Below are 22,500 nucleotides of genomic sequence, written 5' to 3'. Positions count from 1 at the left end.
GTGTGATCTCCTTCCCAAAAACTGTATGTCATCGGAAATAGTGAAAGCACGGACAAGACGTTTCTTTTGGTGGAAATTTCGATCACGATCAGGGACAATAAACCTTTCAACTATTCTTGCTTTTCATATGACGTCATCGATTTACTGTCCGCCATCTTTGAGTACAGGTAGCTCATTTGCATATGTGAACTCGCCTCACGTGCTTAGTATTTTGACTTAATGTCGGACAGTTTTTTGAGCGATTCTAGCAAAAACACACTTGTAAAAGAACAGAATACAGTAGAAAAATCCTCACTCGTCTTATCTGAATATGTAAAAGGCCTAGATAACCACGTGCGATGCCGTTATGTGGAAAAAATTGCAGTAATAGGCATCGATCCCTCTACGCTCGATACTTCACACTTCGATCCAGAATGTCTTCCCCCGATAGAAGCCGGGGATCTTGTATCTTACCTTGTTTTAGAAACAAGCTACTACACACTAAACCAGTTTAAGAACTTTAAAAGTTTGGAGGCATACAATCAAGTGGTCTCAGGGTTTGTAACGAGCGTTCAAGGAAGAGTTATCGCAGATATGTTTGTTGTCATTGGTAAGGTTCGTCGATCGCAAAGAATGAACGATCCACCTATCAAAGTATGGATCATTGCCAATAAAGAAGGAGTAATTGCGTCCGCTCATTGCTTTAATTGTCTTGCTGGTTTAGGAGAATCGTGTTCACATATCGCAAGTGTATTATTTTATATCGAAGCGTGGACACGAATACACGGAAAACTTGCCTGCACTCAGGTCAAATGTACCTGGTTGTTACCAACGTACGTGAAAGAAGTGCCCTATTCCAAAGTTAAGGACATAGATTTTAGATCAGCTAGGCGAATGAAAGTTGAACTTGACAAGAAAATCGACGAAGGCCAGTTCAACGTTGATAGCCAATCCAGCCAAAACAAAGCGCCGTCAAAATCAGCAGAGTGTAAACCATCTGACCAAGAAATTGGCGATCTTTTCCGCAAGTTAAATGAATGTAAAAACAAGCCTGTTATTCTTAGTCTTATTTCACCTTATGCTGATAGCTTTATGTTGAAAAGCCGGCGGATTCCTACCCTCAGTGACCTGTTTGATCCTGAAAACTTAAAGTTGAACTATGTTGATTTGCTAACTAAATGCTCTGAAATTGACATATCTCTCTCGGAAGCAGAGATAGAAACTATTGAGGAGGACACCCGAGAACAGTCACGAACATCTGCATTTTTTATTCACCGAGCAGGTAGAATTGGAGCGTCCCAAAGTCATACCGTTTTCCATACAATTGCAGCACAACCATCGATATCATTGGTGAAAACCATTTGTTATCCTCAGCTATTTAAAGTGACAACTGAGGCAACTTTGTATGGGAACAAAAATGAAGCCAAGGCTGTTGATGCCTACACAAAAGCAGTATCAGGGAAGCATAAAGATTTTAATGTGTCCAAGTGTGGAATGTTTATCGACAAAAGCAGACCATGGCTGCACGCAACTCCTGACTTTTTGGTTACTTGTTCTTGTTGCGGTGATGGGTGTGGAGAGGTCAAGTGCCCCTTTAGCCTGAAGAATGGTGACTTTGATAGTTACTTTCAAAAGAAATCATCTTGTCTTCAACTAGTTGATGGAGAGCTACAATTGAAGAGGGACCATCAATATTATTTCCAGGTACAACAACAACTGCTCATCACAGAATGCAAATATTGTGACTTTGTAGTTTGTTCTTTCTCAGAATCTGGTCCCATTATCTTTGTAGAGAGAATAATGCCAAATCCAGAGCATTGGGATGTTGTTGTTCCCAAGTTAACCCAGACTTGGAGAATATGTGTATTACCTGAGCTGACATCAAGATGGTACACCAGAAAACAACATTTACCTGGTATTGCCTGCACTATTGACCCAGATGGGATTTGCTACTGTCGAAAGAAATTGGATGAAAGAGTTCTTGAATGCAGCAATAAAGATTGCAATATCAAGAAATTTCATTATTCTTGTTTGCGTATTACTGAGGCAATTCCTAAAACATGGTATTGCCCAACTTGCTGTCTACTTCCTAAATTCCAAAAGCCAAAGAGGGGTAGCAAGGTGTGCAATAATAATTCTAACGATGAAAAAGCATTGAGTCGCACTAGTGTTTGCATCTGTGGCAAAAAGGCAACAAGGACTGACAGACTAATCAAGTGTCACAATAATGAATGTAAGAATGGACAATTTTTCCACCTTGATTGTTTGCATTACAAAAGAATGCCTAACAATTGGCAAACTAACTGGATGTGTAGCAGCTGCAAAGTTAATGGAAATTATCAGCCTGCAGTCTCAGGCACTAAAACAGATGTTTACAAGACACCCAATAACCAACCTACCACTTGTACTTCTCAGCAACTTCAGCCAGTTAATCATGCAGTTTCTCCAATAATTGATGATCGTCAAGATTCAAGTGATGATGAGCCTGAGATCATTAAAGAAACCAAAGAGAACATTGACAAATTGGCACCTCTCAGTGATTTTCAACCCTTAGTCACAGGTACCAAAACAGATGTTTACAAGGCATCTAATCACCAACCTACCGTATTTCTTCACCTATAAGCCGAGCGATTTTTTCAGTTTTCGACCCAAAATTTTGGGAGATTTTTCACGGAGAACGGGGTTCGGCTTATAGCCGAGGGTTTTACATTTTAAAAATATACAGTTGCTGAATAACTTTACCCCCCCGGCTTGTAGTCAAGTTAGCAATGAAGCAGAAGTAATAAAACACAACAAAAATAACTTCTGAATATTGGTTATTCACTTTTATGAAATTGGTGGCTCCTAAAGGAGCCGTTTGACGGATACGTGCAAGGGCTTTCAACCCAATGGTTTACTCGCCATCCGTTTCGTTTTCGCTGTCTGTGTCGAACTCGTTCTCTTCTATGTATTCATCATCTACTTCTGGGGTTTCCTCAGAGTAGACCACGTCGTCCTCTGTTCCGTCCAAGGCATTGGAAATACCGCAGGTCTTGAAGGATTTGACAACCATCTCTTCGGGTATCTCTGCCCATGCTTCCTTGATCCACCTGAGGACAAGATTTCTGCTTGGCGCCTTCTTCTTCCCAGCTGGGGTAAACTCAAATGGCCCAGATGTCATCCACGCCAAGTACTTTCGGCGCACATTATCTTTAAATGGCTTGTTTAGGCACTTATCCAAGGGCTGTACAACCGGGGTTAGGCCACCAGGGATAACTGCGACGTCAATGTTTCGCTGCTTCAGGTCATCTTTCACGGAATCGGTCAAGTGAGCTCGGAATGAGTCCCACACCAAAAGGGAACGCTCGGCACGGGGCAAACTCTGTCGAATCCATTCTCGGATGCCCTGTTCATCCATCCACCCTTTCTTATGGAAGGAAACACGAAGAGGATGCGGCACAACCAGATCTCTCGGTGTACGGACGCCTTTGAAGATGACTTTCGGTGGCACCTTTGCTCCATCGGCAGCAACAGCAAGAACGACGGTGAAGCTCCGCTTTTCCGCTCCGCAAGATTTTACTGGCACTGTTCGGCTTCCACTGAATTCCAGTGTTCGGTTCGATGGCAGCTCAAAACGCATGGGTGTCTCATCCATGTTGTAGATGCGGGATAAAGGGTAGTCGGCGCGTCTTCTTGCTGCAATGACGAAGCGATGAAAGCACACAATGTTCTCTTCGAGATCGGCGGGCAATCGCTGGGCCAGAGTTGTTTTGGTTCGCATGCTGACCGAGTGGCGTCGTTTCCATTTCTCGTACCATCCACGGGAAGCTTTGAAAGCAGGATCATCGGAGAGCTCTTTAGCTTTAAGGCGAAGGATCAATCCACTCACCGCAATACCTACGAAAAATAAAATAACAATCTTATTTTGCTGCGAGATAACCGTAGATTCGTGACTGCAGCACTCTTTTCGTGACATGTTATGAAATTGTCATGACAACAACATATTTCTGACCAATCAAAGTCTCTGTTTCCCACGCACTGAAAGACGATATCATTCAACTCTTCAAAAACTCTTAAAATTTTAGACAGAAAAGTAAATACCAACCTTGTTCTCTTTGCTGTGAAAACCACTCCATCACTTGCTGGTCTAGTTCGGGATATTTCGGAGTGAAACGGCCCATCGTCGCACGTTTTGCAGACATCTTCAGCTCTCCGGAAAGAATAGTCGCCTGGTCTCTTCTCCAGCGTCGTACCATGGACTCGCTTAGTCCATATTCTCGAGCGATTTCCGAGTTGTTTTCTACCGCTTCAGCTTCCGCGATAACTTTTATCTTGAAAGCCATACTATACGAGGAACGGCGTGCTTTAGGCATGATGATAAAAAGTGACAGCGACGAAAGGTATACTCGATAGATTGATACTTTGAAACGTTTAACTGAGATTATTATTGTTGTTGTGGTTAATCTGTTGTCGCGTGGTAGTATTTATACAGTTCGTTGGATCAATTGATATTCATATCTCTTGATTGGTTCGCTTTTTTTCTTTTGTGTTTATTGTAATTCATTAGGTTTTGTGTTTAGTGAGTCAATTTCTTATGTTTTCCGTGAGGTTCGCTTGCTCAAATGGCCAGTTACAATCAATAATTTCGCTCTCGGCTTATAGCCGATGGTTTTACCTTTTTTTTTGGGCAGCTTGAGTGTAGCGTAAAGACCCTGAAAGTCAGGGTCTCGGCTTATAGCCGAGATCGGCTTATAGGTGAAGAAATACGGTACCACTTGTGCTCCAGGTACTTCACAGCAATCTGAGCCAGTTAATCATGTAGTTTCTCCAATAATTGATGATAGTCAAAATTCAAGTGATGATGAGGCTGAGATCATTAAAGAAACCAAAGGGAACACTGATAAATTGGCACCTCTTGGTGATTTAACTCAAGAACATTTTGAGATCATAATGTCCAGTAATGGCTATCTTGATTGTACAATCATCCAGCAAGCACAGATATGCCTTAAGAAAGTCAATCCTTTAATTGAAGGGTTCCAAAGAACAACATTGGGCCCATGTAGAAACTTCAGTATTATTACTAGTGAGTTTGTACAAATTCTGCACACGGGTAGTTTTCACTGGGTGTGCATTGGCTCAATTGGATGTCAGCCTGGAGAGGTTAGACTTTATGATAGCCTGTACCATGATATCATAGAAATGGAAGTCAGGGAGCAGGTTGAGAACATGATGGCAGACAGCTTTACAGGAATAACTAATGTTCCTGTACAACAGCAGCTTAATGGGAGTGACTGTGGCGTTTTTGCCATTGCATTTGCAGCCTGCTTAGTGCATGGTTACAAACCAGAAGACTTTACTTTTGACATAACAAGAATGCGGCCACACCTGCTTCAGTGTCTTAAAGATGGAGTTATTACAATGTTCCCTAGTTTTTGATTGCAATTAAATCATTAAAGCTTCAGATTTTCAGTTATTCTGAGACATAAGTAGCAAGACTTAAACAAATGCATCTGCTTTCAGAAATGTTGCCGTACTCAAAAATGGTGAAAAACCATCATTAATTGGAAAATAGTGAAATAGCAATTAATTGGATTAATCAATTAGTAATCTCATCATGTCTCACTATGTACTGTTTGCTTTTTACGATTTTCAAATAAGATGTTTCTGAAATCAGACTGATTTAAAATGTAAAATTGAATGTAACTATGGCACAGATTGGTCAGACAAATAGCATACCCAGAAGTTTCTGTTTTTAGTAGTTGTGAATTCTTAGACCTAAGCAAGAGACTTGGAGAAAAGTATATAGTATAAATATTCTAAAATTGTTTAAATTTACTGTCAAGTTCAAGGGAAATATGGTATAGCTTGGGACAAATAACCACCCTAGATGAAAACTCACCACTTGTGAGATCTTTTTTCCTGAGAAAATAAAATCTGTATCTCCAAGCAATCATAATAACATTATAAATATAACTGCCATTCTATTTATATTCTACTTGACCTAAACGTTTCATGAATAGTTACATATATGATAAATATTTCTAGATAATATTGATATTGATCTGATTACGTACCCACACAGGTAAACTAATTTCCTAAATGTTCATCGATGATCAGTCAAATGGTACAATTGGGGGACATAAGTTTGTAAGTGCAGCTGAAACCCTTAGAATCTGATCAATCAATGGAGATTGATCCTTAGAACTAGTGGATAAAAAGTCTGTTGGAAGAATTCCCTCCAAAATGGTATACTTTCTGCGTAGAAGCCCAATCACTCTCTCAACGTGAATTCTGACATGGGCAATTTCCCTTGTCTTTTCTACGTCGATAGGGTCTAGTTGTGTTTTTCCTTTAGTAAAAGCAGGTATCACCAGTTCAGCTCTTTTAAAAGCCACACTTTCTTCAACAGTAAATCCCCTATCTGCCATTACCATATCTCCAGGAAGAAGCTTATTCAGCAGACCACAATTTTCAGTTAAATATTTGTCAGAGGTTCTGCCTCCCCAAGCATTTGACAAGAATGAAATTGTCCCTTGGGGGGGTGATACCAATGAGTACCTTGATGGTGTTGTGGTGCTTGTAGGATGAAAATGTCTGTGCCCTTGCAAGAAGATTCGTAGGGCGCTCAATGAAAATCTCAAAGCAGTCGATAATTACTGTGGTTCTATTTCCAAATGCAGATTGAAAACATTTGGGCATTGTGTGCCATAGTTCATGTCGCTCTGGCCAGTAAATCAATGGTGAGAGTCGAGCATCCATAACTTCCATCCAGGTAGTGTAAATTCTGTAGACCGTTGACACTGATACTCCAAAACGGTATGAAAGATCTTGATATGGGACGTTAATTCGATTTTTCATCAGTGACATGACCATCTCTTGGAATTTAGAGAGAGATTTCGATTTACGCGTAACAAAGGGTGAGACATGCTCGAAAACAAGTTGGAGAGTTTTAGCTTCGGTAAGACCAGTGTAAAACCTTACTTTTTCGTCATCTGTCATATCATCAGCGTCAAAAGGTGCTTTGCAAGAGCATTTTGAGCTGAACAAATATTCAAACTCGTCTGTCTGAGTGCTTGATTCAGCTTGATCACATTTTACGGTTTCATTTTTATTGGCTTCTACGTCGGCCACACTCAACGTTTCAAAGTGGCTAGCAACATCCTCAACATTTTCGTTCAGAGAACTGTTCGCAAAAATGTCTTTTACTTGTTCACCTGGCTCATCTAACTTGAGTATTTTGGCAGCAGAGGCTTGAAGTGTTTCTTCGTGTTGTCGTTTACGTCGCAATTTCCCTCTTTTGGCTCTTTCAGTATCTCGAAGTTGTCGCTCGTCGTCTCGCTGTTTCTTTGAATGTCCAAGATTCAAAGTGGGCACCCAATCAACGTTGTATTTATCCCAACTTGCTGCAGGCTTTCCTGATACGAAGTGGCGACTACAGACGCGATCGTGTCGCAAGACTGACTCGGAAAGTTTGTCACGGCTAATGGCGGAAAGCCATCTTGTTCGCCGTTCGATAGACAATTCTTCGGCCTTTTCGCCTTGATTTTTGATAATCGATGGCACAACATAGAACTTGATATCTTTATCTCGGCCAGTGCGATTATGGCAATTGATCATTAAGCAGAGAACCATCGCAAAAACAACTGAAAAGCTCTTTCCGAATTTGAGTTGCGTTTGAATAGTTGGTTGTTAGGCAAAGCTGTACTCAAAGATGGCGGACCGTAACCGTTGTCAAGGAGTTGGTCACGTGAGTGAAAAGCAAGAATATGTAACTATAGTGTGTTTTCATGTGTCGTCACGGCATATATTAATTTCATACGCCGCCATGTTGGTGGAGTAAAAGACCCAATATGGCGACTAGTCATGCGGAACAAAACGTAAACAGTGAGTCAGAAAAAGGAATTATTCATGAGATCCCTTTGTCTGAATATGCAAAATCTCTCGACAGTGCTGTTAGAAAGCGTTATATTGAGAAAATATCTGTTATTGGAATAGACCCTCTCTTTATTCCAGAGGAAAAGTTGAGTACCGAATGCCTTCCCCGCGTAGAACCACTCGATCTTGTATCGTATCTTGTTTTAGAGACAAGTTTTTATACCAAAGATCAATTTAAAAATTTTAGAGGCTTGCAAGCCTACAACCAAATGGTATCCGGCTTTATTACAAGTATTTTAGGTCAGATTTTTAGTGGTAAATACGTGGTTATTGGCAAAGTTCGACACTCACAGCGAATGAATGAACCACCGGTGCAGCTTTGGATAATCACAACTAAAGATGGGACTGTTCTTTCTGCGCATTGTCATGGATGTATGGCGGGTTTAGGAGAGTGCTGTTCGCATATTGCCAGTATTCTTTTTTACTTAGAAGTTTCGACAAGGTTAAACGAGAAGCTCGCGTGCACCCAAGTTAAATGCTCTTGGATTTTGCCCAGTGATAACCGTCGTCAGATTTATTATCTCGTAAAACCATTTGGTTTCCACAAGAACAAATACGCTTAGCAGCCAGCAAGCCACGATTCACAAGGAACGTTAAAATAGCTTGGCAGCTTTGGATCAAGGTAAGTAGCTCGTGATGATTCATGATGAAATGAGTTGAATTACTTTTTGAATCAGCCTTTATTAAACCTTTGGTCGGATCGAAATAAGCCAATAAGAAGTAACTGAAGCTAAACATATACAACAACAGACCAATCAGATGTCTTGTGTATTAGCCAATAAGCTTATTGTTATTGTTTACTTGATCCGATGATAGCGTTGAAAAGCCTTTAGTTAAAAAATGATTATCATTACGACGTAATAGTTAGCAAACAACGACATGTCTCAGAGAATCTTAAAGTGTACAGTGTGCAGCGGCGACCATTCTATTTTTCACTGTGAGAATAAGTGTGGCGTCTGCCACGGCGACAGAAGGCAATGTTCGTGTAATGAACGCCCGCCTCAGAAAAGAAAAAAGATATCAAAGTCAACAGCCTCCAGTCAACAGCCTGCAGATACGTCGCACGACGATCTAAAGAAAAAATACGAGTTACTGCAAAAGGACTACAAAAGAGTGGGTCAGGCCTTCCAGAACCAGCAGGAACAGAACCAGGAGCTGACGGCGTTGCTAGAGGAACGCGAGAAAGAGGCTGAAGAGCTAGCCAACCTTGTGCGGAACAAGGACGAGGTCGTTAAAAACCTCGAGAGGCGCCTCGTAGACGCAAAGAAGGTCATCGCAGAACTCCGAGCGGAGGTACGACGCAGAGACCAACCCGCGCCACAAGAAGACCCACCCGCATCACAACAGCAACACCAGCAGACGGCAGACATACGGGTCAGCACCCACGGCCTGGCCAACATACACGAACGATATGACCAGGTTCTCCAGACAATGAAAGAAAACAAATGCAGCATGGCCTGTGCCTTCCGTCTTGCAGGCTGTCCTCGGAGCACACTACGAGACTTCGTGGCGATAGCAGAATTGAAAAAGGTCGCCTCGAGGGAACTGGACCTCGTCCTCCGCGACCAAGAAGTTCAATCCGTGCGAGATCTGGAGGTTGCCTGTCGCAAAAGACTTCGGCGCTACATCCCGGTCATGAGCAACATGAGGAGAGAGGGGCAGCTGTTGCCAATGAAGTTCGCGGCACGATTTTACGAGTGAAATATCTTGTATATTTCACCACGCACAAAACGGCTCCTTTAGGAGCCACCAAATCTTGAAAGTCAATTGTCAACGTATTAAACATGTTGGATGTTGTATCAAGCGAGGCACGATTCTACGAGTGAAATATCGGATCACTCAACGTTTCTGGTAAACCAGACCAAAAACTCTTGATCTAAAACGACCACGATACCTCGTTTTGCCACTCTGCGACAAACGCAAATTAAAAAATTAATAATTTAAACCCATATGCTTTTGTAACGGCAAACTTAGAATCCCTAACATTGTGTGATCGTTTCACGGACAAGCTACCGACAAGGTACCGACAGGTTACCGACACATTACCAACAGTCGGCCGACTGTCGGCCGACTGGCGGCCGACAGGTAGCCTATATTTCAGGCAAAACCTGTCGGCCGACAGACGACCAACTGTCGGCCGACAGACGAAGAATTTCACATCAGCGAAGAAAATGAAGTCTGATCTTGACAAGACTGTTAATTCTTTGAATTGTGCTGCAGATACCAAGAGTTTGAGTGCTTCCTTGGAATCAAGCGGTGCAAGTGCTTCTGCAACGCCACGCAAGCCAAAGGCCCCTCCACCTAGACCCTCTTTTAAGGAGCTTGATGCATTTTATGAATCGCTCAGTCAATGCCAAGTAAAGCCTGTTTGCTTGAGTTTGGAAAAGTCATATGCAGCGATGTTTATTTCTAAAACAAGGGGCATCAACCCTCTTTCAGATTTGTTTGATCCCAAATTCCTGCAGCTTAACTACATTGATCTTCTAAAGGAATGCTACAAAGTTGAAGTTAGTATCAGTCTTGAAGAAGTTGCCTTGATTGAAAGAGAAACCGTGGAGCAAACGAAAAGTAATGCCTTTTATCGATACCGAGCTTGTAGGATTGGTGCTTCAAAGTCTCGTGCTGCCTCTCATACAGATCCATCACAGCCATCCCAGTCTCTAATTAAATCTATTTGTTATCCACATCTTTTTTGTTTCAGCACAGCAGCAACAATCCATGGTTGTAAGCATGAGCAAACTGCAATAGAAGCATATGAAACTCATATGAAGCAGAGTCATACTAATTTTAAGGTGACAAAATGTGGAACATTTATTGATGTAGAGCATCCTTTTCTTCATGCCACCCCTGATTTTTTATGTGAATGTGATTGTTGTGGATATGGCTGTGGTGAGGTAAAGTGCCCATATTGCATTGAAGGAACTGATTTCAAGAACTATTGTGAGAAGAAGTCATCTTGTCTTCAATGGAATGGTGAGAAATTCTCCTTAAAGAAAAATCATTCGTACTACTACCAAGTCCAGCAACAACTCCACATAACCAAAAGGGCCTATTGTGATTTTGTTGTTTTTTCTATTTCAAAAAATGGTTCCAAGCTAGTTCAGGAGAGAATTTTTCCAGATTCTGAACATTTTGCTTTGCAGGTGGCAAAGCTTTCTTTGTTTTGGAGGACCTGCATATTACCTGAAGTCCTTGGCAGATGGTACACGCGAAAGATGGATTTGAAGAAAGAGCTTGGTTCTGTCTCATGTGGGGGTGAATGTTACTGCAGGAGGACCTCAAATGAACCTACTGCAACATGTTCAAATCCGGAGTGTCCCATTTCCCGATTCCATTTAGCCTGTCTCTCCATGAAAAATGTTGCAAAGACATGGTTATGTCCACATTGTAGAAAATTACCTAAGTTTGGCCATGGTAAGAAAGGGTTAAAGACACATGATAAAGTTCCTAATTTATTTGAAGAAGCTTTGTCAATGGAAAGTATCTGTGTTTGTAAAAGGAAAGCAAATTCTGATGACAAATTGCTGAAATGCCACAATGATAGTTGTTCTAATGGGAAGTTTTTTCATTTACAGTGCATGTCATATAAGCGATACCCAAATAATTATAAATCTTCTTGGGCATGTAACTTCTGCAAATTGGACAGCATTCGTTCCACTAAATCTATCAAACCTAAAGCTACAAATTCAAATCTACCTTTTTCACCTTCTGAGAGTTCTGTTCATAATGATCATGAGATTGTCTACTTTGGTACTAGAGAAACTGAGCAAGTGGATAAATACAGTATCATTTCAACACTTACAAATCACGACTTCGATGTTATAGAATCATCTACTGGCTGGTTGGAAAATACTGTCATTCAACAAGCTCATGTCCTTTTAAAGCAAGTTAACCCAGATATTCAAGGATTTCAACGTCCAAGCTTGGGTCCATGCCACAACTTTGACAAGGTTCATGGAGATTTTGTACAGATCTTGCATACTGGGGGAAACTATTGGGTGTGTGCTAGTTCAATTGGCTGTGAAAAAGGTGTTGTAAATTTGTATGACAGCCTTTTCAATGATGTTATACTTGATGATCTTGAACAACAAGTAGAGAGTCTAGTTGGAGAGGATTTCCAAGGAATCAATGTTGTACCAATACAGCAACAATCAAATGGTTCAGATTGTGGTGTATTTGCTATTGCTTTTGCAACAAGTCTTGTTTACACATTGGACCCAAATATTCCTCAACTTAATGTATCAAAGATGCGACTTCATTTGTATGCTTGCCTGAAAGCTTGTCTCATTACCCCTTTTCCCACAGTCGAAAGCACATAACATCTGATACCACATTCAGTTTAAAATTGTATTGACTAACTTAAAATAATTAAACATTCCATTCCATGAATAAAAAATGAAACAAACTTTTTGCATTATTATTACAGACTTTCATAAACTATGTTAAATTTTTGGTGGTTAAATCTGAGAACTTCCACATGGTTACTACTGGGCAACAGCATGTTGTGTAAGCAAGGATAGAATAGTGCACTATAACAGTTATATTTATTAGTCACACAGCCGTAATTCTGGTGCTTTCATTTGTTAGAAATTTGAAAAATTCACCACCAAAAATTTAATATAGTTTCATTGTTACTATTTAGGCTTTCAATCAAAAGGTACAGTAGGAGGGCATAGGTTTACTAGTGCAGAGCAAATTCTAATCATTCTGTCAACTAGAGGTACAGATTCGCCTTTTCGACAAATTAGGTAATCAGTTGGTAAAGTTTGTTGAAGAATGCTATATTTCTGTCTAAGCAAACCAATGATTCTTTCAACGTGTATTCGGACAGAAGCAATTTTTCTTGTCTGTTCCACGTCCGCAGGATCAAGTTGGTCTTTACCTTTGGTGAATGCAGGAATGTTCAATTGGGCTTGCTGAAATTGAACACTTTCATGAATGGTAAAACCCCTATCTGCAAGAACCAAATCACCTGGTATAAGTTTATCCAGTAGACCACAGTTTTCAGTTAAAAATTTATCTGAAGTTCTCCCTCCCCAAGCCTCACTAACAAAACAAATTGTACCCTGTGGTGTAATTCCAATTAATACTTTAACAGTGTTATGATGCTTGTAACTTGAAAAAGTCTGTGCTCTTGCAAGGAGATTAGTCGGTCTATCAATAAAAATTTCAAAGCAATCAATGATAACTGTGGTTTTGCGTCCGAATGAGTCCAGGAAACATCTAGGCATGGTTGCGTACAATTCGTCACGATCTGGCCATTTGACAAGAGGACCTAAGCGAACATCCATGACAGTCAGCCAAGCAGACAAAATTCGAGAAACCACTGCAGATGAAATTTTTAAACGATACGCAAGGTCAAGATGAGGAACAGCAAGTCTCAATTTTACTAAAACCATTGCAAACTCTTGAAACTTAGACAAAAGCTGAGGACGTCTGTCAACATAAGGTTCAACAAAACAGAAGACTTTTTGTAAAATTTCAAAGGAAGGTAGACCAGTGTAAAATTTTACTTTCTCGTTGTTATCAACAAAAAAAGCTTCATCAAAGTCAGAACATTGTTTATTAAGAAACAAAGACTCGGTTTGAAGCATACAATTATGCGTCTCACTTGTCTGAATGCCAACTGTTGTCGTTGAAACTGCTGTTTGTGTTACGGCATTTCTCAAGTTATCTGGCAAATTTTCAGCGAGGTCCTCGATATCGTCCATTTCAACGTCCGTAGTCGTAGACTGGAATAAATATTTAACACATACGCCAGGTTCATTCACTCTTTTTGACTTCTCTTTGGCCATTTCTTCTGTGCTCTCATGTGTACGTTTCCTTCGTTCTGCGACTCTCTTTGCTTTTTCAAGGCTTCGTTGCAGCGACGCTTCGTCTATCACAGATTTTTGATGTCCCATGTTAAGAGAAGGCACCCAGTCAACATTAAACTTATCCCACAAAGGAGCTGCTTTTCCTGAGTGAAAATGGTCTCCACACACACGATCGTTTTCAATTATTCGGTCTGTTAAATCTTGTCGACGTATGGCTGACAGCCATCTTCGCCTGCGTTCAGTTGACAAGATCTCCGTTTCCTCGCCTTGATTTTTAATAATTTTCGGTACACGACAGAATGAAAGATCTTTACGTTTAGATTTGTCGTTGGAACAGTTTATAATTAGGCAAAAAGCAGGCATTTTGCGACATACTTCAAACAAAGTAATGAAACTGTAATAGTTAAGTAAACACTTGCACGTCACCCTTTTCACTCCACCAACATGGCGGACGCTAAATTTTGGTGACGTCACAGCAGAATGTGCGAAAACACACTATTTTTTCTTTGATCTGGTGGATAAATCGTTTTTCTTGGCATGATTCACATGGTTTACTGGGAGTATTCCCTTCCTCTTCAAATGGAACGCACTACTAGCAATAACACAAAATTTCAAATATTCCCGTTCCCCTGAAGAACCGATCGAGAGAGATAGACACCCCTTCCTGAAACAAGGTAAAAACCCAAAGGGTGTACCCTTCTGAAGCAAGAAGGTCGCAAAAAGGAATTTCGTAACATTTCTTGAGTCAATATTTAGTATTGCGTTGCTCACATCCAGGTTTAATTTAGGACTCAGTTCGATTATCCATTTAGATGGCTACCTTTGGTCTCACTGAACATCGACAATTATTGCAAAAAATTTGTTGAATTTGTGGACGGCGATTGTAGAAGACAAAAGATACGAGAACAGTTTTCTCTGCGCTGATAAGATAGAGATCATTTTTACAGCCTTTGGTGTTTGTAAAGATGACCTTGACATGTGCCCTCCCAAGTTCTTCCACAAGTGCTACAAGTTGCTCTAAGAGGCACATGCCTTGCAATCAATGTGTGGCCTCAACACAAACGAACTTGAAACTATAAGATCTGTAGTTCTTTCAAAGATCATCAGAAACCTGGTAGGAAGAAAAAGAAGAGTAAACCTGGAGTAAAACTCAGAGGACTCTGCTGGACCCAAGGAACAAGTAGAAATGGTGAAAGGGATGTCTAGCACTTTAAGCTTTCAACCACCCAGCCACATTCTCATTTCCTGTGGAGGTAAAGAATCTTTTTGAACTTTTGAACTTTATTTTTTATTTAGACACGGTAAATCTATCAGATAAAATAATATTATTACAATCTATTATTACAATTACAATCTACTTTAATCTATGTAAACATGATCTAAAATTTAAAAGTGAAATAGAAAAAAAATAAAGAAATTCTGCTTTACATAGATGCCGTGTGCGTTTTGTCGATTGAGACGAAGAAATTGCGACAACCATTTCGAAAGGATTGAAGTGATTTTGCTTGCTGCATTTCAGGGGACAAGCTATTCCAGATAACCGCACCGTTATAGCTAAAGGTATTTTTCAGGAAATTGGTGTGGGCAAATGGAACAGCTAGTTTGTTTTCAGAGGTCCTTAGATTATATGGAGGATCACATTTAGTGAAAAGAGAACCAAGATAGTCGGGCGCAATACCATGTATAGATTTATAGACCATGTTGGCGACTTGTATTTGTCGCTGAGTATCTAACCGTCTCCAGTTAAGTTGCACAAAAAGAAGATCAGCGCTTGTGTCATAACTGGAGAAGGTCAGAATACGGGCAGCCTGGTTTTGTAACTTTTGGAGCTTATTCGAAAGACCCTCGTTACAATGCCCCCAGACCTCGCTGCAGTAATTAAAGTACGGTTGAACTAAGACATTGAAAACGGACTCAAGCGTGGTTCGATTAACAAAAGGCCTACAACGTTTAATTGCTCCAATGCCCGATGCGATTTTCTTGGCTATTTTTTCAATGTGCATATTCCATGAAAGGTTTTCGTCTATATGCACACCCAGAGATTTGACTGAGCTAACTTGTTTAATTATGTCACCACCTATGATTAGTTTTGGAGAAGTATCGTAGGTACCTATCCTTTGCCGCGATCCAATTAACATGAATTCAGTTTTAGATGAATTTAGAGTCAATTTGTTTGCAGTGAGCCATGTGTTAACATTGGATAGGTCGTGATTCATAACATCATTGATCATTTCTATGTTGTTACTGGCAAAGGTCAGGTGAGTATCGTCGGCATACATAAGTGCAACTGAATTAGACAGGCAATTAGAAAGATCATTTATGTATAGAACAAAAAGCAAAGGTCCTAGAATTGTTCCTTGCAGAATTCCACAAGTGAGAACTTGACTAATTGAGAGCCAACCATTTACGAAACATTGTTGATGGCGATTATCTAGGTATGAGCTAAACCATTCATAAGCGATACCGCGGATACCATATTCGAATAATTTAGACATAAGAATTGTATGGTCAACGGTATCAAAAGCCTTTTTTAGGTCGAGAAAAACAACTGCATTTATACTGCCTTTATCAATGTTGAAGGCCCAATTGTTTGTGGCCTCCAACAAGGCAGTAACAGTTGAATGGAGCGAACGAAAACCAGATTGCTGGCTGGAAATCAAATTGTTTTCAGTGAGATAACCGTAAACCTGGTCGTAAATGATACGCTCAAACACCTTAGCTACCATAGGGACGATAGAAATTGGGCGATAATTGTTTAAGTCGGAGTGATCTCCCTCTTTGAAAAGTGGAATAACCTTTGCGCATTTCCATTCCTGAGGGAAAACACCTGAACTGATGGACTGATTAAAAATAGAACACAATGGACCGGCTATCAGATCAGCGCACTCCCTAAGAAGTCGCAAAGAATCTACCAAGTTTTTGAAGATCCGAACCTCTTTACCCAAAACAGTTTGTTGAAAACATCAAGCATGAGTAGATGTGCCCAGTTTGCAAAGAGGTACGGGATCAATCAGACCAGACAATGGGATTGTCTTTGCTATGTTCCATGCAAAAGATAGTGAGCCAATTTAAAGACAGCCTTAATGAAATATAAAGAACAAGTAAACACCTTGAAAGAAACAACCTGGGGGTGAGTAACAAAAAATGTATTACACTTTTAATTAGTCTAGATGATAGAGACTAGAAATAGCACAATTTTGACTAAATAGTTCTTTACATTTCGCCTATTTCTAAGGTGAAAAGAAAGTGGTTTTCCTGTTTGGTGACTGAGTTCCTATGTAAGATATTTGGAACATATATGAGCACGATCCTTCGCAGTAAAGCACTATTTGAGCAATAGTGAAAATCAGACCTGAAAAAAATTTCAGGCCTGTACGGGATTCGAACCACTGACCTCTGCGATACTAGTGCAGCGCTCTACCAATTGAGCTAACAAGCCAACTGGGAGCAGGCCATCAAATTAATTCGATACGAATTAATTTGATGGCCTGCTCCCAGTTGGCTTGTTAGCTCAATTGGTAGAGCGCTGCACTAGTATCGCAGAGGTCAGTGGTTCGAATCCCGTACAGGCCTGAAATTTTTTTCAGGTCTGATTTTCACTATTGCTCAAATAGTGCTTTACTGCGAAGGATCGTGCTCATATACGTCTCATAACCGCAGTTCACATATGTTTCATATGTTTGTTGTTGTTTGATTTATCATCTACGGGTTTATATCGAATTAATTTGATGGCCTGCTCCCAGTTGGCTTGTTAGCTCAATTGGTAGAGCGCTGCACTAGTATCGCAGAGGTCAGTGGTTCGAATCCCGTACAGGCCTGAAATATTTTTCAGGTCTGATTTTCACTATTGCTCAAATAGTGCTTTACTGCGAAGGATCGTGCTCATATACGTCTCATAACCGCAGTTCACATATGTTTCATATGTTTGTTGATATTTGGAACAGCTGGTGCCTCAGGTCTGATCTAGACAATAATTCATGCATACTAATAACTATATGTTGAGCAATTAACTAAGAGAACTTAAATGTAGCCTGTATTGTACATTACTATTTCTGTGAAACAGGTTTTCACCATGAGAATTGTATTTGCAGGCAAGTATTTATGTCATTGGTGCAAGATAAATCCCAAAATGATGCAAGTCTCTTGCCATAAACATGGACATACTGAACTCCCAACCCTTGAAAACATTCAAGAGGATTATGAAAAGTTTATAGCAGATGGCTCTGTTACAAGTCAACAATAGTTTTATCACAAAGTGATTCATGAGAAACTGCCGGACATTGAATTGGACAAAGTAAGATAAAAGAATTTATTTACTATTCACAGGAGTTGCTGAATTTACAAAGTCTGCATTCTAGTGTAAATATCATGCCAGCCTACTTTACACTACTACAGAAGGTGATAGACAAACTCCTTAGAAATGCAAAGAAGAGGTCATTTTCTCTCAGTTTGTGTTTTCAAGTATCACAGCTGTACAATCCTCCAATTCCATCACACATGATTCAAACCTATCTTAATTTTTTAGTGAAGGAAGCTATGATTCTGTGTTATAGTTTATTGATTTAAAATATTTCACTAGCACAAATCAATTTAACAACCCATCAAATTATAGCTACTGAACAGTACGTAAAGTAGTTCATATTTCAATAGTACTATCTCAACATTATAGGAAAAGCTTGCAGATGAACAAATGGAATTGGTTGCCTTTGAGAAAGCCAATGGACCACTACCAATTCATTTGAATGAGGTTCTTAAGAAAATGAATGTGGAGAGACAAGCTTACATGGAAAATCATTCATTTGTAACCATGTATACACTTGCTGCAACGTAACATAACTTCTACCCTTAAATAGCTCATTGATGACAAGACTGATAAGCTAGGTAAGTGAAAGAATAACTGCCTTTCATGGAAAACATGAATACAATAATAGGATCATGTCTCACTGTTCCCCCTTTTCTTGTGTTCTTGTGGCAGAGGAAGACATCACAAATTTCTTGAGTTCATTAGGGAAAAAATTCCCAGAGATGATGATCACACCAAAGCTATATATGCTACAAGAACATGTGTGCCCTTTCCTTCGACAATGTCACATGGGTCTTGGATTCTATTGTGAACAAGGAATTGAAGGAATACACTCCGAATTAAAAAACCAGTCTCAGCATTTTGACGATGTGAAGAAATAGGACACGAGATTACGTCAAATCCAGAATTAGCAGGGAAAGCTCCCAAACCTAAAGAGAGAAATTTAAAACGAAGAGCGAATGAGTAAAACGCTTCCCTTTACAGTGGCAATGTATTGGTTCGTTGACTAAGAACGTGTACTATATATGTAGATCTAGTGTAATTTATTTACTAAGTTCTCTATTGGACGAATAAAAGTGTGACCGCACTCTTTGGAACCAAAACTAGACTTTCTGCTCGAAATTCAGTGCCTCCGAAATTCAAAATGGAGTCGCATAATGGCCGATCTTGACATATTAAAAGCGCCTTGAATGGACTTTAAAACAATCCGGATTAAAACACTTACCTCCGTCAATTGTTTAGTAAGGTTTCACGTCTTCTCTTGTGACTCTCGCTTTGCTGGAAAAAATTCGGGCCTTTCCCAAATCAAAATCAAAGTTTTCAGTCGATTTTATAGGGTGTGCTTGTTGGGCTCCACTATAGCAACACGTTTTCGTCGAACACAGGCAAAATTTAACCGATTTTACCCAAATTTTCGACAGCAAGTGCCTCGTCCATGTGCATGCATCCGCCATGCTAAATTTCACTCGCATACATTACAAATACAGCAAGATTTCATTGGCTAAACTAGACCTTAGCCCGAGTGGTTGCCATGGACGCCAGATTTATGCAAATGCATAATTTGGTATTAACCAGGGAAGTATTAATTAACTCGATGTTTCTTGTAGAACGCATGCGCGAACTAAATTTCCACCGCGAAACAGCCGTGTTGATGACCCTTTTGTCCGAAAGTAAACGGGGACTACGTCCTAAAACTGATTTAGTGCTCATAAATTAATATATCGTTTGAGATGCGCTATAAAGCATGGTTGGAATTCAGTAGGAGTCTCGTATTGTTCGTTTTCCTGCATGATGTTGTTGTTGTCAGAAAACACTGGTAAGGTTGGAAAATCAGATGCACAAGATTATCGATGTTTGTACGTTAGCTAAACTGGGTAATGTAATAAGCGTATTGCAAAACGCATAAACCTACTAACTCCCAGTGAGTGATAGAAAGGAATTTCTCATTACAGTCAAACTAAATGAAGCGTACGCCTCAACATTACATTAATGAATTGATCATTTGGATATTGAACCCGCCAGTCGTTTCAAGAATGCAATAATGAATTGATTATTTGATTATGAACCCGCTAGCCGTTTCACGAATGCAATAATGGATTGATTATTTGAATATTGAACCCGATAGCCGCATCCGCTTTGAAAAGGCGTGGATCATTGTTCAAATTAGAAGTTCATTTCTGGAGTCCAATAAGATTGTTCTATTATCACGAGGTCAGCGGTATCACGTTGCACGTTTTTCAAGATGGCGGACAATTACAGTGACTATTTGTTGATCAAGTGAAATAGAAAGAACCTCTGATATCATCATAGGACCTTTACAAATAAAGTTTTGATAAGAAGCAATGTGCGAGTTTTTTAAACACCCAAAAAAGGCACGAAAAGCAGAAAAATTTTGGCAGCTTTTTGGCAACTTTTTGGAAATTCAGCAACTTTTCGTCAACTTTTTGGCAACTTTCAGACACTTTTATCGGCAACTTTTTTGGGATTCATTAGAAGCGGTCTTTCCTTACACTTAAGTACCATGGAAAGCCGGAAAACTTTTGAACAAAAGCTCATCTTTCAAACCGGCAGTCTGAATCTCACAGGTGTCAACCAACGCTTTTCATTCCACTAACTTATTCATGTTTTTCTCGTTGCCATGTTCCTACCAATCACGTAGCTCCTTTTTCTGCCTTTAAAAGTACACACAACCCACTATTCCCCTATTCGCTCCGACGAAGGGGCTAACGCTCGAAACGTCAGCTTTTATAATCGTAATGATGGCCAATTTACCATTTCAACTTTGTTGATATATTCAAATTATGTCTAATAAGTAGGCTTAGCCACAAGTTGCCGATGAATCCCAAAAAAGTTAAATATATCTGGCAGAGCGAAGAATGCGACTCGGGCAGGAATACAAACCATGAGCCTTATTAAGGGGAATAGAGAGTATCTCCCTCTCAATCTCAGTTGGTGCAACTGGATAAAAAAAGAACGACTTCTCGTAATTTCGACTTAGGTATCCACTAAAATGTCGATAAGATGGTGGTAAATTGAACGTAAGTCTGTGTCCCGCCGAAGAAAAATGTTTATTAAAAATATTAGTGATTACCACGGGGTCATATGTTAGATTACCTTTTATTGGGCACCTAACAGAGGAAAAGCCTCTAGACTTTTCCTTTCCACGGTTAATTAAGTCATTAATACCGGCCCAAGTTTGTTTCGTATTGTATAAGTTATCAGCGAAATATTTATGAAAGTATATCTTTTTTGACTGGCGTGAAATATTTAGAATCTTATTCCTATAGATTCTTCTCTTCCCCTTTGTCTCAGAAAGAACTTGTTTAGAAGGAGTCCTCGCTGATTCTAGTTCGAATACCTTGGATTGGCATCTTTTGACCTAATTGAAAAAACAGTTGTGTATAATTAACTTGATAGTGATGCATAATTATGAAGATTTTTAATGTTCTCTCTTTGGAGATAAAAATCTGAAAGTACCAATTTACAATAAAGCACTTTTATCCTACACCTTAACACAGAATGATACACAACGCAAAGAGTTTACTGGTAGGAAGTAAACTGCTCTCGACTGCATGGGATTTCATTGTAGCATGACTGACATATGGCATACCGATGAACATTGTGCCTGGCCAGGAGATCTAAGCTTCCCTTGCGTAAACAGTCATCATAAAAAGCCCTAGAATTGCAATCTCGAAAATAACGTGCTTATTCGGCGGCACTCTCTAGTACATCACTTACCCTCTTGCTCACACAGTCAACTTTTCTTTTTTCTTCTTATATAAATATATAAATAAATAAGTAAATAAATGACAATTAATATAGCGCCCTATTCAAAAGCTCTAAGGCGCTTCACAATCGAGATAAAAAGTAAAATAATAATCGAACATAATCATTCATTAAAATAACGCTTAAATAGATAAGTTTTAAGATTACGCTTAAAGTGTTAAGATCTATACTACATTTTATGGTTTCACAGGGTAAGAAAAAAATTTTGAAATCCACTTGTCCAATGGACAAGTGAGGTTCTGGTTTTACTTGTCCAAACCCCAAGTCTAGTTGTCCTTGGATGTAGAGTAAAATCCAAGCTCTGATGCATGATAATGGTTGAGGAATAAACCTTTCTACTAAGGAACTACAACTACACTTGAAGTGTCAATAAAGTACTCATAATGCATACAAGTAATGGTATACTTATTTACAGTGTTGTTTCTTGAGTCTTTTAATATGTGTAAGTCACTACTCTGAATCGCTGTCAGAGCTGTCTATTTGAGGTAACTCAGGCAAAGGAGGCAAGAGAGGAGGAGTTTTGAAGGGCCCACTGACAGATGGGCCATCTGTGGGGACAACCACTGCTGCCTCATGGCCTCTTTTCATCGCATGCCTTTTTGTCTTGGCACCAAGAAGCCACGCTTCAATTGCTGGGTTAGGGTCAAAGTCGTTTATTTCACAGTCCATTCCTTTGATCCTCAGCAGATCTGACAAGGTTCT

The 22,500-nt window shown here is 39.8% G+C and overlaps 3 protein-coding genes, 2 long non-coding RNA genes and 1 pseudogene across 6 annotated transcripts in view; 2 read left to right on the top strand and 4 right to left on the bottom strand.

Moving 5' to 3' along the window:
• Nucleotides 1-4,959: 4,959 nt before the first annotated feature.
• On the bottom strand, nucleotides 4,960-7,724 carry LOC111343384 (uncharacterized; annotated as a pseudogene).
• Nucleotides 7,725-10,050: 2,326 nt separating this feature from the next.
• On the top strand, nucleotides 10,051-12,298 carry LOC148727766 (uncharacterized). Of its 2 annotated transcripts, none has more exons than XM_088726060.1 (2): nucleotides 10,051-10,685; nucleotides 11,037-12,298. In XM_088726060.1, the coding sequence occupies exons 1-2, from the start codon at nucleotides 10,065-10,067 to the stop codon at nucleotides 12,210-12,212; spliced, it is 1,797 nt and encodes a 598-aa protein (XP_088582186.1). In that variant the 5' UTR covers nucleotides 10,051-10,064; the 3' UTR covers nucleotides 12,213-12,298. The 2 variants fall into 2 exon arrangements, with proteins under 2 accessions (XP_088582186.1, XP_088582187.1); XM_088726061.1 differs by having other exon boundaries at nucleotides 10,051-11,307; nucleotides 11,719-12,298.
• Nucleotides 12,299-12,539: 241 nt separating this feature from the next.
• Nucleotides 12,540-14,072, bottom strand: LOC148727765 (uncharacterized). The gene has a single exon (XM_088763101.1). It carries the CDS (start codon nucleotides 14,070-14,072, stop codon nucleotides 12,540-12,542), a length of 1,533 nt encoding a protein of 510 aa, XP_088619227.1.
• Nucleotides 14,073-17,380: 3,308 nt separating this feature from the next.
• LOC148727764 (uncharacterized) lies at nucleotides 17,381-19,115 on the top strand. Its single transcript, XR_015989092.1, has 2 exons — nucleotides 17,381-18,003; nucleotides 18,379-19,115. It is a non-coding gene; the product is annotated as an uncharacterized LOC148727764 (long non-coding RNA).
• Nucleotides 18,005-19,651, bottom strand: LOC148727763 (uncharacterized). The gene is made up of 2 exons (XR_015989093.1): nucleotides 19,238-19,651; nucleotides 18,005-18,941 (listed from the first exon to the last, which is right to left on the bottom strand). It is a non-coding gene; the product is annotated as an uncharacterized LOC148727763 (long non-coding RNA).
• A 2,597-nt stretch (nucleotides 19,652-22,248) lies between these two features.
• Nucleotides 22,249-22,500, bottom strand: part of LOC148727762 (zinc finger protein 862-like) — a 2,070-nt gene continuing 1,818 nt past the window's right edge. Inside the window, exon 1 of the mRNA XM_088763100.1 lies at nucleotides 22,249-22,500. This exon is cut by the window's right edge and continues 1,818 nt beyond it. Coding sequence (XP_088619226.1) covers nucleotides 22,249-22,500 — 252 coding nt within the window.

This window comes from Stylophora pistillata, chromosome 6 (genome assembly GCF_964205215.1).
Source record: "Stylophora pistillata chromosome 6, jaStyPist1.2, whole genome shotgun sequence".
In the NCBI taxonomy this organism is placed as follows: Eukaryota; Metazoa; Cnidaria; class Anthozoa; order Scleractinia; family Pocilloporidae; genus Stylophora; species Stylophora pistillata.
The sequence above is the reverse complement of the archived record's forward strand: the minus strand, read 5'-3'. Positions and strand labels throughout refer to the sequence as shown.